Source organism: Patiria miniata, unplaced genomic scaffold (genome assembly GCF_015706575.1).
Source record: "Patiria miniata isolate m_02_andy unplaced genomic scaffold, ASM1570657v1 HiC_scaffold_29, whole genome shotgun sequence".
In the NCBI taxonomy this organism is placed as follows: Eukaryota; Metazoa; Echinodermata; class Asteroidea; order Valvatida; family Asterinidae; genus Patiria; species Patiria miniata.
The window spans coordinates 8,159,179-8,173,623 of record NW_024037068.1 but is presented as its reverse complement, the minus strand read 5'-3'; the positions used below and the strand labels follow the sequence as shown (position 1 = coordinate 8,173,623).

At 39.8% G+C, this 14,445-nt stretch overlaps 1 protein-coding gene across 5 annotated transcripts in view; it reads right to left on the bottom strand.

Annotated features, from left to right (window-relative positions):
• LOC119735712 (protein PTHB1-like) overlaps nucleotides 1–10,850 on the bottom strand; it is a 31,419-nt gene extending 20,569 nt beyond the window's left edge. For 3 of the 5 annotated variants that reach the window (XM_038209600.1, XM_038209595.1, XM_038209599.1), the window contains exons 1-7: nucleotides 10,641–10,850; nucleotides 7,718–7,874; nucleotides 6,483–6,630; nucleotides 4,801–4,865; nucleotides 2,368–2,481; nucleotides 799–1,052; nucleotides 381–468 (exon numbers count right to left, since the gene is read on the bottom strand). In XM_038209600.1, the coding sequence (XP_038065528.1) occupies nucleotides 381–468; nucleotides 799–1,052; nucleotides 2,368–2,481; nucleotides 4,801–4,865; nucleotides 6,483–6,630; nucleotides 7,718–7,829 (781 nt within the window). In that variant the 5' untranslated portion in view covers nucleotides 7,830–7,874; nucleotides 10,641–10,850. Of the gene's footprint in view, nucleotides 1–380; nucleotides 469–798; nucleotides 1,053–2,367; nucleotides 2,482–4,800; nucleotides 4,866–6,482; nucleotides 6,631–7,717; nucleotides 7,881–10,640 lie in introns of all 5 variants that reach the window. The other 2 variants (XM_038209598.1, XM_038209597.1) reach the window with 2 other exon arrangements.
• Nucleotides 10,851–14,445: the final 3,595 nt, after the last annotated feature.

The following is a 14,445-nucleotide window of genomic DNA, read 5'->3' as shown; positions in this document are numbered from 1 at the left end:
GCGTGCAGGCATGTCGGACCTTTGCTCTGATATATCCTAGCATGCAAATTTTATGCGACCCCGCGCGCCAGCCAATGGGTGTCGACTTTAGAAACTGTGACATCATTTCGATCAGAAATATGGACTAAGCTGTTGATTGGTCAATTTGGCTGCCATATGCTTGTAATGCAACAACAGGTTACGGAAGACCCAATACAGAAGGCTCCTGCTGAATGGTCAGAATCTTTAGGTCAGGACACAGTCTTGTCTTGCATAATTAATCGCCGAGTCTACGCGCATATTGTAGACGCTTGTGTGCAAGCGGATATTCCATAGATAGTGAATTTCCAACATCCTCCCAAATATGGTACTTGAAGGGGTAAGCAGTTCAAGACATGTACCGAGTATCACGATAGATGTTGCCCCTTGAGCTGAGACAGTCACAACTATGTCCAGAGCAGCTTCCCCAAGACTGTAAGACCAGTCCATCTGCATATTGAGAGAAAAAAATTACTATTTTTGAGTTTAAATGACCTAAACATTTAATCAATGAATGCACAGATTATGCACAGTAGATTCAAATGCACAGTAGATTCAAAGTAATCTACTGAAATCAAATGGCTGAATTTGGTAACACCCACGCGACAGGCTCTCGATCAATAGGAATGGGTAAACTGTCTTTACGAATAGTTAAGGGCAAACAAGATCTAAACCCTTTGCATAGGGCGAGCACTAGTTACGATGAGCTGAAATATCAGCTCAACGGTTTATGTTTATTCCCCTAAGGGCAATTCCGAGTTAAACTTCCTCCAAACATACCGTTATTCGCTTCCCCGAGGTAATCTTCTGTGACTCCTCTTTTGTTTTCACGTCCGTTGCCACGGCGAGAACCTGGTACTTGTAACTCTCCACCTGCCAGCTGGAGGAGACGGTGACGAAGGAGTCGGTGCGGGGGATGTACCTGAGGGGCCCCGGCAGGAGGAAACCTGGCAAGAAACGACTGAAGGAGAAGCTCTCTTGCTCAAAGAAGGAGACTGTGCCGTCCATGGATTGCACACACAGGAAATCTTTACCTATGATGGAAAAAAGAAAATTCCGGAAGCAAAAATGTGAGCATTAAGGGTCAGAAGCAACCTCACTTGCAAAGAATTGGCAAGCTATACTGTAAAAAAAAAATTAAGATTCACGATTCAAGATATTTTATCAGCACAATTTCAAACAGTGCAAATTACTTTCCTGGTATTACAAAGGTCTAAATAATGATTATATTACAAACAAACCCTTGAAAATCGATTCAGCACCCCATAAATCCATAATTTTGACACCAAGATCATCAAAATCGGCTCATTAGTTACTGACAAATGACATTTAGTGCTTTGATTATGCACACGGCAGACATCTTGGAAATATGCAATTTGGACATCGTGGGACTTTTTTTCGCAGGCAACATCAAATTTCTTTAATCAGATGTCCTACAAATGCCAAAAATCGTCTGGTATTTTTGGGGGGGGGGTTTTAGGGGGGGGGGGGGTGCATGGGAACCCATTTTTCCTGCCGTAGCACATGGCAGGGGAGAAGGGTTGACTTTTTGACTATCTGTGACTGTTCAGACAGCAGGAGGGCTAAAGAACTTTAGAGCTTCAAAGGTCCTCGTCATGGTCCTGACAAAAAAATGTGTTACCTTTTAATAACAAAAAATGTGTACCTATTGTGTAGAAAGGAAGATTAACTGCAGGATAAGATATGCAGGGAATTGATCAGAATTCACAAATTACACATGTGTGTACCTCTTTGAGGCAAACACTAGGTGGTGTTATGTATGGTGACTCAACAAATTAAAGCTATAGTCCATCATTTGTAATTTGTGCATTTTGTTCGTTTGAAGCAACAAAAGGGTTCAAAATCTAATGAAGGATACTGAACAACTAACCTGATGAAGTTTCAGCTAAGCTTCAGCTGTACATTCCGAGAAAAACAGCATTCTTAGATCTCAATTTCAAATCAAAAGTTACTGAATCATGTTTTGAATTGTTTTGAATTGCAGCTATACGCGACGTAGCGCACTGATCCGACGAATTATAACAACCGCACGCGCGTGTGCGTCGTTCCAATACTTGTGCGCGCTGCGCTGAATAACAAAACGAACTACTAATTTAAATTTTCCTACGGTGCTTCTTAAGAATCACCGTTGGAAATGCCTTCTTTCGTTGATTACTTCAAAATGACAGCTTCCCAGAAGGAATAATTTCACAGGGAGTTTAGTTCCCTTACTATCTTTCAACCAAGTTTGTTTTTCAACAATAATTACGCCAGTTACTTTTTGGATGGCTGCAAATGATGGACTATAGCTTTAAGAGAGTTAAGAGAGAAGCAAGGGATCCCCCTTACCTTTCACGCTGCCGAAGGGACCGACTACCAGGTTGAATGCTGTCCTCTGCAGGTTGTGCTCATACACCATCTTCATCTGATACTGACTGCCGTGCTCCACTGCACCCGCCGTTCCTAATCAATGGTGCGTGGAATAAGAGAACGATCAAATAAACTGCATGGTGCTTAGGAAGAAGGTTTGAGATAACAACACATGTAAATTGTTCTCCAACTTTGAAAGTTAAAGGTCGGTGCACCGTTAATAAGTGGAGGGGGTGCTATAATTATGTCAGAGGATGACTGTACTGTATGACTGCAATTTGCAGTCATACATTTCTTTATGCTAGGGGGCGCTATTTGCAGATGAACATGTACATTATGTACGGATAACAGGGGCACGTTTTGGCGCTGTGACCGTAAACATGTTTCTGGTTCGCGGCCGTTTTGGCGCTTCGGTTACACTGAAATGACGTCATTGTTTCGACCAAAGTTGAACCGAATTTTCCGGTCGGTTCACTTATGTTTCAAGATGGCGGAAAGGTAAACAAGCTTAGCAGACGACGTTACTTTTTACCATAAATGGGGTTTAAATAGTGGGTTTTTACCTTCAATTGGTACGAAAGTTGATACAGAATATCAGGCCCACTCTTTTTAGAAGTTTAGGGAAACGCTATAAAAAAAACTCCCACTTTTGCTTTGAATGTTATTGTTAATCATGTCCGGTCGCCGCGTGATTTTTTTTGGGGTTGTGTGCAGTCACCTAGGCAGTAACATGACGTCATGAACAATTTTCCGGTCAGTCGTTTTCGCGGTGCACAGGAAACATGTTTCAGTTCACGGCTGTGACGTCAGAAACATGTTCCAGTTCAAGGGCCGCCAAAACGTGCTGCTGCTTTTAGGTCATTTCTAACACAGTAACAATTAAGTACAATAACGGCTCAGCATCATCTGATCAGCATCATCTTTTTTAACACATCAGTGACCAGGGACTCTGAGGCAGTTTGGCCTTGAGACTTTTGACCTGATGGATTGCTACAATGGGCAGGCTTGTCAGTTTGACAAATGTTCCATGTTACTGCTTTTGGCAGAGTTTCTGGCCAAAATGTACCCTGGAGGGTAAGGGTAGTCCCACTAACTTTGTTTTTCTTTTTTATTATTTTTTTTCTTTTTTTTAAAGCATGGCAGGCAACTTTTTAAGGTTGGCAGCAGCTTTTGAAGCTTGGCGGGAGCCTCATAAAGCTTGGCAGGGCACCAGGTTATATTTACAGGTTGGAGAACACTGCATGTACATCATTGTTTCAATCTCAGTCGACCAGTATCAGTATAGCTACAAGACATCCCTCTTTGGATAGAACCACCCTCATGTTGTACAGGTGGATGTGGACATCCAAGAAATGTTTACATTGGCTTTTCTAGCTCCCAGACCTATGTTCTTGAAACTCAATGGTTTTTGAGTCTGGAGTGCTGAATGGTATACAAATATTGAGTGGCTCAGAGTGAAACGGGAAGAATATTATCGCAAGGTAAAATCTTGGCTTTTCCATTTCACGAGGCGAAGCCGAGTGAACTGGAAAAGTCCAGATTTTACCGAGCGATAATATTCCTCCCATTTCACAATTTAAAGCCACTCAATATTTGTTTTATATAACTGACATATAGATCCTTGTCATTTGATATATTTGAACTTTTATTTCACTACAAAATTGATGGGAAATGTATTTCTCTCTTCCATGCCACCCGTTCACGAAAATGTTTGAACCCCACTCTGTGGCGCTGGCTCTTTGGAACATACGAGCTACGCGCAACGCTGAACGCGCACACCAGCATGCCTTTGCACACAAATTCCGCGTCTTGGAACAAGAATGATCCTAACTGTTCAATAGTATTTCCCATTCCCCATGGGCAGACTTTTTGAGACCCGGCGTGAATGTGAGTAATAAGGAATGTCACGTGATGTGAGTTCCACCAATCAAATGACAAGGATCTGTATGTCTGTTATATAATAACACATAGCAACCCATGAAAACTGGTGTACAAATGAATAGATGTTTCCATCGGATGACGGCAGCCAGCCCCCACCTATGATCATCAGGAATACTAAGTTTTCTGATGATTTTTCTTTTATACTCAAGATCCAGCTGCTGAATATATATTGTGTCCTTGAGCTAGCCACTTTACCCCTATTTCCCTAATACACCACCCAGGAGAGTAAATGGGTTCCGATGTTAGCTGGGCAGTTACCTGCAATTGACGGGCACCCCATCAAGAGGGAACAGAAATAGTCTGTCAATTAGGCCTAATACCAAAGGAATAACAGATGATTAGCCTCATTATCTGTTCCTTTCTGACTCGGCGTTTAGTGGTCGCTTGTGCTGTTTCCTCCATTTATGACTCACCAGCATGATCCGTGAAGATCAACCATTACACAACAGAGGAAGAATGTTCTTAGCTCACCTGAAACACTGTAAACGGTCAGTTTTCGCGGGTGTAGAACTGCAAGGTGAAGTTTCTCAGAGACACTGGAATTTAGAAAGAAAACATAGAGAATCCACCATATCGTCAACACAGTTCTGGGTTCACTTCAAGTAGAGCCTCACTGAAACCATTCCCAGGAGTTATGAAGACTTAACTGGCTCATCTGATTGCGACATTGCCTGTACGAGTTTGCCCCCCCCCCCCCAAAAAAAAAGTATTAATGTGAGGTGTGATACAAAGATTGCCTGTGAGTTGCTGGCAGTTTTGTTTCCTTTAAAAAAATGAAACAAAGCTGAAGCCAGGATCGAATCTGAAGCTGGCAAACCCCTTAACCCTCTTTTGTTTGATCAATCACAGAAAGTCAAAAATTCAATCGTGTTCCCCTGCCATGCCTTTTTACACAAGCTAATCACCAACACTCAGATCATATTTCTTATAGGCACTGTGACTAGGCAATTTCCATCAAAAGACAAAAGCAGGAAACTTGTAGGAACAGTTGGTTTATCAATCTCCTACAGTCAAAGCGTAGCAATATCAGGTTTCATTGCAATCCCAGCCAGTCAATCCTGCTTTAATTAACCCTTACCCTACTAGACCCTCCAACGCATGCCAATTGTGCCTCAAGAAAATCTCCTATGTTTTTTGCATGGCCCTCCAATATCTGCCATATCATTTCAAGGGTAACTGGACAGGCATTCCAATACATGCCACAGAGAACAATGAGAGTCCTCTGATAACAATCAAGTGCCCCCAGCTGGTCAGTATCAGGCACCCTCCAGGGCCTCCAACTCCTGCCAATTGGAGCCTTCACTGCTACATCAAAGTATCCTCCGATAAACTGCAGCTGGAGGGCATTGGCATAACCAACTGACATGCAGTAAACTACCCTCAGAGAGTAAGGGTTAAGAAAGCAGGAAGCACTCAACTGTGAAAAACAGTCACTTGATTTATTTTGACTGCTGGGCTGGCCTTGTTAAAATTGCCACCAGAGAGGGAAGTGTTAAGGCCAAAAAAAAAAAGTCTCCGGTTTCTGGTATGGAGCTTTCCCAAAAAGTGGTTCGGCGACGTGGCTTTTTTTTTTTTTACCTGTTTTTTTTGCTTCAAATGTCGGCTGATGACTGCAAATGGTGCCCGACTAAACTTAGTGCAAATATTATGGGAAACCAGAGAGGCCACATAAAGCTTATTCTCGATCATAACCCCATCTAAAAACAGGTTAAAATTGTGCAGCAGCAGGATTCCAGTCAAACCAGTGAGTTTGGCGGTTTTGAGACATCATCTTTCATTGAAAAAAAAACTTTTTCATTTTGCCGACGCGCATGGCTACGGCGACGCGCGCACATACCAGAAACCGGAGACTTTTTTTTTTTGGACTAATGGAAGCCTTTATAATGTAAACTTTGGCCTCATACTGGTAGATTTGATTTCCTAAATAAGAAAATCAATGTACAGAGCCATAATCCCCTAAATCAGATCCCTTAAATTCTCTTGAAATCATAACTCTTAGACGAAAGCAAAGTTTGGAAAACCTCATAAAATAAATCCTTGCTTGTTTGTCTCTTTTTTTTCACCCAACTGTTAACTTGTACCAAACAGACAGGGCAAAAACAAACTGAACTCTAAATGAGCCAACGCTGAATGTAGTGGCTTTGTTTACTTACGAGACAAATCGCCCGGCCTCCGCCTGCAGTATTGGCTGTGGTAACTGCATCTCTAACAGTACAGCTTCCGCCTTGTTGGCCTCGCCTTGGGAACCTCGCGGCTGGTAAATACGCAGCACGCCATTAAAGCCGCCAACAATCACTTTATCTGTCGGATGGAAACAAGAAAAATTCTATTAAAAGTAGTTAAGTGGAAATGTCTTACTACACGTAGAGGGGTCCTGAGTATGAGTCCCAGCTCAATCAAGCTTTATTATTATTATTATTGGTTTATTCAAATTGAACTTGTAGCCAAAGGCTAAATTGCATCAATTTTTACAATAAAAAACATCATATAAACATTAAAAGACATAACACAATTGAAATACTTCCTCAGAAAAATAAACATGTTATACACATACACAAGACACCACAAGTTACTAACAATAATAAAATATATTAAGATAAGTACAAGAGCAAACAACACTACACGATATCAAAACTCAACACAAAAATATATATCTAAACAAACACCCCCCCCCCCTTAGAAAAGTGGATGGTTGCTAAAATACAACTTAAGAAAAAACAACACCCGAAATTGCACTTTGGAATATGACTAAACCATTGTAGGTGGTTCCTGCCTTGAAACAAAACAACAAATACATGTAAAAACAAATGTAACAATTACCAGAACCAGCACCAAAAATATATATGCACACACCAATACGTTGAAAACACAGGCCCCCCCCCCCCTAAAAGAATGGATGCTTACTAAAATACACCTTCAAAAAATCATTAGGCTAAAAACTTTAAGATACATGTACATATAGCACTGTTACTATTGATGGCGAGCAGGCATAGATGCCTTTTAGATGGACCAAATTATTTTGCATTTAAGAGGCCAATTAAATAAGGAATAACACTGTTTGTATATCTGTTGGTCTTACACCTCTAGAGATCTTTTGGCTGTCTCTCAAGTTGTATTGCACCTGATCGCCCTGCTGTTTAGGAAGCCAATCTTTGAAACTGACAGATTTTCTTAATTCAGTGGCAAATTTGACATTCTTTCTCACAAGTTCTCAAAGTCAGTGGAGGAAAAACCCAATTTTAGTGGTTAAGGCCAAAAATCCATGTGTCCGTCAAGCATCCAGCGCAGTACGCACTGCAGGATGCAGACGTATCAGTTTATAAAATCCTGTAATTTAATGTGAGATTTTTTGCTTATTTCTGAAACAGTGATGTTCATCTGTCTTTACCGTGGTGGTTGGAATTGTTGTCGATGTTGGCCACACACAAGCTGCCCTGATCAAAGCCATCATCTGACCCTATGGTGTGAGACCACCAGTCCCGTGCCTTGAAGAGAGACATGACTTCGCTGTTGACTCAAATTGGTGTTGGACAGCTTCGCCTGCACTTAGAGAGGAACAAAGGTCCTTTTATTCATATTTTAAAAAGTTAGAATCACAAATAAAGCACTGCTATAAACTTGTACGGCATTTGTACAGCTATTTGCATATTTGTGTTTGTATTGTCTTGCTTTCCACAACATCGCACCAGACGAAAATTGAAACCACTAGCACACCTGAAAGCGGTATGGTACCCACATACATCACGCACGCTGCATGAAGGTACATGCACAGGACTAGTGGGTGGAGCGATTTCGAAAATCTATTGTGATCATGCGATGCTTTCATTTGTATTCATGATACGTACAGAAGATATGCACAACAGCCATGGCAATGGATGATTTCTGGAGAATCGCCGCCAAAATTATCCACAAATTTCATATTTTAGTCTTTCTTGCTCTGTTCGAAGTCGATTAATCACTTCATGAATAACCGCTGCATGGCATGAGACATTAACCCTAACTCCCTAGGCCTTTTTGCTAGGATGAAGCCTCAATCCTGCAAAATCCTCCAATTGGCCTCATGGAAAAATAGCATATAGCCTCAATCCTGCAAAGTCCTCCGTTATTTCTTGAATATGGTCCATGGAGGGGTGACCACTGCCTGAATCCTGCAAAATCCTCCGGCTATGACTGTCAATAGGCTGAGGCAGAGGCAGTGACATCCTGGAGCAGTGCGGAGGATGTCAAGTATAATCAAGGACTAAATGTATGCACGGCTGAGCATAAACAACACAAGGTCCGGCCCAAGACCTTGACACAGTGCGTACTCCGAAATCAGCAACGCACTTTTGCCATGTAACCTCAATCCTGCAAATTCCTCCAATTTGCAAAAAGGATTTTGGAGGATTCAGGGCGGTTAGGGTTAAGGAATCTGGGTTGGGATAATAGAGGGAAAATTGGCCATTTTTGTAATACACTGGGGATATACAGTCGCGATAACAGGGAGTCAGGAACTAGGGCAGCTTTTATGGGCAGAAACCAGTTCAAGCTAGTTCCCGACTCCCTTTTACCGTTCGAAATGCACTTGTGTTTACAAACGTGATCCAGTCTTCTCATTATCATAATCAATGCATCGCGCTCAGTAACGGAATCACACTCGGATACAAGGACCATCGATTGTACGCTGGGCATGAAGACCACATCGCGTCGTTCAAACAAAACATTAACACGATACAGAAATTTAACATGTTCATGATTGCAAGGGGAGCTCTCGGAATTGAACGGGAAATTTCACTCTTCATCTGGATCGAAAGTAAACTTTGGTACAACCATCTTAATCATCGATGTCTAAATGTACCTCAGGTGGCCTATAATAATAAGAAATTTATAAAGCGCAGACAATCACAGAAAAATCCACCTCAAGGCGCTTAAACAAATAATAAACAATATATATTGTAATTTGTAGGCCATTTTGAGGGTGAAATCTATGTTTTTGTTGGGCAATGTTGGTTTTTGGGTCAAGGACAAAATTGTGTTGCTCGGCATACACGGATTAGCTTGGACCCTACTATCGCCAGACCATGTCCGAATGTTAAAAAGGCGATAAGTCGGGTCCAAGTTACTCGGACTAGTCATCAACTGGGAAAGATTTCCATATACGAAGTTCACTCAACACCCTGTGTACAAACCCTATGAGATTGGACTGAAAAATTCTAAGTGTTTTCTAAGGAAATGCTTGTATTTTCTCACTGCTCAAATTGACTTTGATGACATGAAATTGCTATCTGGGGGCTTGTTAGTCAATACAGAGGAAAATTAGTGAACTTCATAAATGGAAATCTTTCCATCAACTGAAAAAAAAATGCATTTTCTAAGTAAATTCTTCATTTGAAAGTCATTTTGGAAATGGTAAAACACTCTCAGGACTAAAACGAATCGCTCCCCGGCCCCCCCCCCCCCAAAAAAAATGCATATTTTCCAAACAAACTTGGGGAAAAGTTCCATACTCGGATGTCAATTTATCTGCTGCCAAACATATTTATTGTCACCTCACCTTGTCATTTGAACCAAAACAAATCCAGGAAGCTGTGTAAAGGCGAAAAAAATGTACTCAAAATGTGTTTTTAGAGCACATTTTGGATGCATACGTCGTGCAGAACTAACTTGAAGCAGCCGGTCAAAACTGATTGTAGTGGCTGAAAAGACAGCGGTACGTTATACACGTGACATCAACAACCATGACGTCGCATGAGCCTGCCAATGATAGTTCAATACGTCTTATGAATATTTATTTTCTCATGAATATTTAGTTTATTTCAATGGATACTTCAAATACGTCCAAAGATTGATGATTGCAACAGCGATCGTGCGCGGCCTAGCGGTTAAGAGTCTCGTGTATCAAGCAAGCGTCAGAGGTTCGAATCCCGATGAAGTAACTGACTGATTAATAAATAGAAATTAAGGAAAGTAGAGGGTGAGAGTAGAGGACGGAAAGTGGAGGAATAACCATAAAAGATGTAACTTTTGGCGCTAGAAAATTAATTGAAAAAAGTGACGTCCGAGTATGGAATTTTTTCCCAAACTTGACCCGGTACATACAGACATGACAGAGCTTAAGTAAGACTGTCAGACTCAGAGGCACTCAATCTTTTGCGTTCCTGGTAACAATAGCACTGTACAATGCTGTATGTATGTAAAACCGGCCAACACCGTAAACGCATACTGGCATAGGCCTAAATGCATGAAATGAAACAGACATTGACAGTGACACAACAAATTGACAGAATGATCTGCATATCTGGCGCTGGCAGGACAATGTCGGTTTTTCTCACCTCAAAACTCCATTCTTTCTTGCATATCAGGACACCAGAACACAACTGTTAAGTTCCATATAAGCCAGTTTCCGCATACAAAGTAATTTATCAAATCTTAATTGAAATAAAGATCAATTTTCGACCAACGTCATTTTCAATTCTCACGTTGCCTGGAGCCGCAGTAAACTATTCACCATTTTGTGTGAGATTTTCTGGAACAGCGCCCTCTTTCCCTGTGCTTGGCTTGAGACATTTTTGAAACTTCGGCTTCGCTTCGGAAGATCGGCTTCATCACTGGCTCCATAGAAATTTTACTCTTAAAATTTGGCACGTCATATAATAGATTTAGATGTTTTTAAAAGCAAAACAACGACATACATACCTCAAAGTCGCCATATAACTTTCCTTGAAAAGAAAATGTATCGAAGCCAATGTTGGAATGAAATAGATGTTAAAAAAAATCCCATCTATTAATGTAGGAAGTATGGTATCCATTCTATTTTGGCCAAATTTACATCTTTCAAAACATTAGTCAGCGGGGGGGGGGGGGGGAGGGGTGTCCCGCTACTGATCTTGTTTATTATTATAATTATTGCCGCCATTGCAGATCATTACGTGGAGATATCATTTTCCCAATCGTATCATTTTCCCAATCGCTCCGTATCGTAATCTAAAAGTGCCAAACAGCTTTTATCAGCAAAATGTTAGGTCCCGTATTAAACGTATTTTACCCACACGCCGTGAAGTTTTGTCAACTTTATTCAATTTTTAAAGCCAATTACCGCTAACTGAATTCATGTTAGTAATATTGGAGGAAAACTGGCACGGATAATTTATTCATATTTTTTTTTAATGATTTGTTAATGTACCTCCAGAAATTTAATCTAACCTTAGGCGGCCCGCTTTAAAGTGGAAAACTCTGAATTATTTTCAAAGAATCGCCATGATATTAAACAGTAGAGATGAAACAGGCGTCAAATCTAACTTGCCTTTTTTGGCAAAGCTGATGTGTCGCTTGAGCCTGTGATGAGCATGGAATGAGTGCACAAAAATGCAGCTACCCATTTTACGAGGTGGACTTCGGAAAAGTGGATGAAATTTGTCTGACTTCTTTCCACCTTTTGTTCTTATAGCCACAGGTGTTTGTTGAAACATGGAGAAATAACGCAAGGCGGTTCCGGGCTTGTCAAGAGAAGTTGCATGGGCCTAGCAGATTTGTGCTCTTTTACTTTTCCCTGTTAGAAATTCCCTCTTTTGCGGCCCAAGGGTGTCGTCGGAGTTGGTTACTAGTACGGTAGCCCCATAAATGTGGCCAATTTTCTGGACTACCTCAGTAAATAAAGGCCACACTTCCACCAAGTAAAAAAACATGTAGAACTTTGTCAATTTTTTTGATTTTCATATTTAGGCTTAGTTTGTAGTTTATTTCAAAAGCATACTCACCCTCTTCATCAATGCAAGATGTATTAAACTGAAATTTTGTGCACTGATTTTCCACAATGTGTGTCAGAGGTGTATTGAATATCATGAGAAACAGTGCACCAACAAAAATAATATGATCGTAACAATGCAGTGTTTTACACGCGAAAAATCCACATTGACTTTCATTCGGATTGTATTTGTCGCGCTTAAAACACTGTATTGTTACGGTCAATATAGCTTTATTGTTTGATGGTTTCTCATGAAATTAAATCTCCTAATGTTAAACATAATGACAAATCAGTACACAAAATTTCAATTTAATACATATTGTATTTCTGGAGTTGTTGCCCCCCAAACGAGTTCTGTGGTAGATAATTATCGAGACCAGTATTTATGTGGCGCGCCCTCTACTGACAGAATATTAAAGTGCGAGACTAGCCGATGCTGCACTATTGAACAAAATTAACAACTCATTTTGTATTAAACTGAAATTTCGTGCACTGATTTTCCACAATGTGTGTCAGAGGTGTATTGAATATCATGAGAAACAGTGCAACAACAAAAATAATATGATCGTAACAATGTAGTGTTTTACAGGCGAAAAATCCACATTGACTTTCATTCGGATTGCATTTGTCCCGCTTAAAACACTGTATTGTTACGGTCAATATAGCTTTATTGTTTGATGGTTTCTTATGAAATTAAATCTCCTAATGTTAAACATAATGACCAATCACTACACCAAAATTGAATTTAATACATCTTGTATTTCTGGAGTTGTTATCCCCCAAACAAGTTCTGTGGTAGATAATTATCGAGACCACTATTTATGTGGCGCGCCCTCTACTGAAAGAATATTAAAGTGCGAGACTAGCCGATGCTGCACTATTGAACAAAATTAACAACTCGTTTTCCGATGAACAACTCAAGAAATACGAGATGTATTAAACTGAAATTTCGTGCACTGATTTTTCACAATGTGTGTCGGAGCTGTATTGAATATCATGAAAAACAGTGCAACAACAAAAATAATATGATCGTAACAATGTAGTGTTTTACAGGCGAAAAATCCACATTGACTTTCATTCGGATTGCATTTGTCGCGCTTAAAACACTGTATTGTTACGGTCTATATAGCTTCATTGTTTGACGGTTTCTTCTGAAATTAAATCTCCTAATGTTAAACATAATGACCAATCACTTCACGAAAATTCAATTTAATACATTTTGTATTTCTGGAGTTGTTGCCCCAAAACGAGTTTGGTGGTAGATAATTATCGAGACCACTATTTATGTGGCGCGCCCTCTACTGAAAGAATATTAAAGTGCGAGACTAGCCGATGCTGCACTATTGAACAAAATTAACAACTCGTTTTCCGATGAACAACTCAAGAAATACGAGATTTATTAAACTGAAATTTCGTGCACTGATTTTCCACAATGTGTGTCGGAGGTGTATTGAATATCATGAGAAACAGTGCAACAACAAAAATAATATGATTGTAACAATGTGGTGTTTTACTCGCGAAAAATTCACATCGACTTTCATATTCGGACTGCATTTGTCGAGCTTAAAACACTGTATTGTTACGGTCAATTTAGCTTCATTCTTTGACGGTTTCTTATGAAATTAAATCTCCTAATGTTAAACATAATGATAAATCATTACAGGAAAATTCAATTTAATACATCCTGTATTTCTGGAGTTGTTGCCCCCCAAACGAGTTTGATGGTAGATAATTATCGAGACCACTATTTATGTGGCGCGCCCTCTACTGAAAGACTATTAAAGTGAGAGACCAGCCGATGCTGCACTATTGAACAAAATTAACAACTTGTTCTCCGATGAACAACTCAACTTAAAGTGCTGCCTTTTTCAGATGTCTATTTTTCATGAAATTCCCAGATTCGTTTGCACACGCTTGCATATCAAAATTTCAACATGAAATTTCACGAAAATTAGTGACCCTAACTCCATATAGGGGCGATTCTGCAAAATCATAAAAAAAGACTGTTAAGGCTATAAAAAAACAAACAACGGAACACGACATTCAGGAAACAACAAGTAAGCAACATCAACTTCTGAAATTTTAATATCAAAAATTGAACATCATGCAGCTTTATTGTAATGTACAAGCAATGAATGGCTTATACTAATGACACTACACAAAATATCTTTCTGAGGAATACAAATTCATGCAATTACAAGTTAAGATACAAATAAATTGATGTTTATATTTTTTAAAGTGGTCTATTTCTATTCAAAGAATTTTTTTTTGGACAAGATTTATGTTTTTTAAGTAACACATCGAGTGGCAAGTTTCCATGGCAACTGGTATATTTTATTTGTCACAATTTTGACAGATTTATTGATTTACATTTTTTTTTAATGTACCAACAG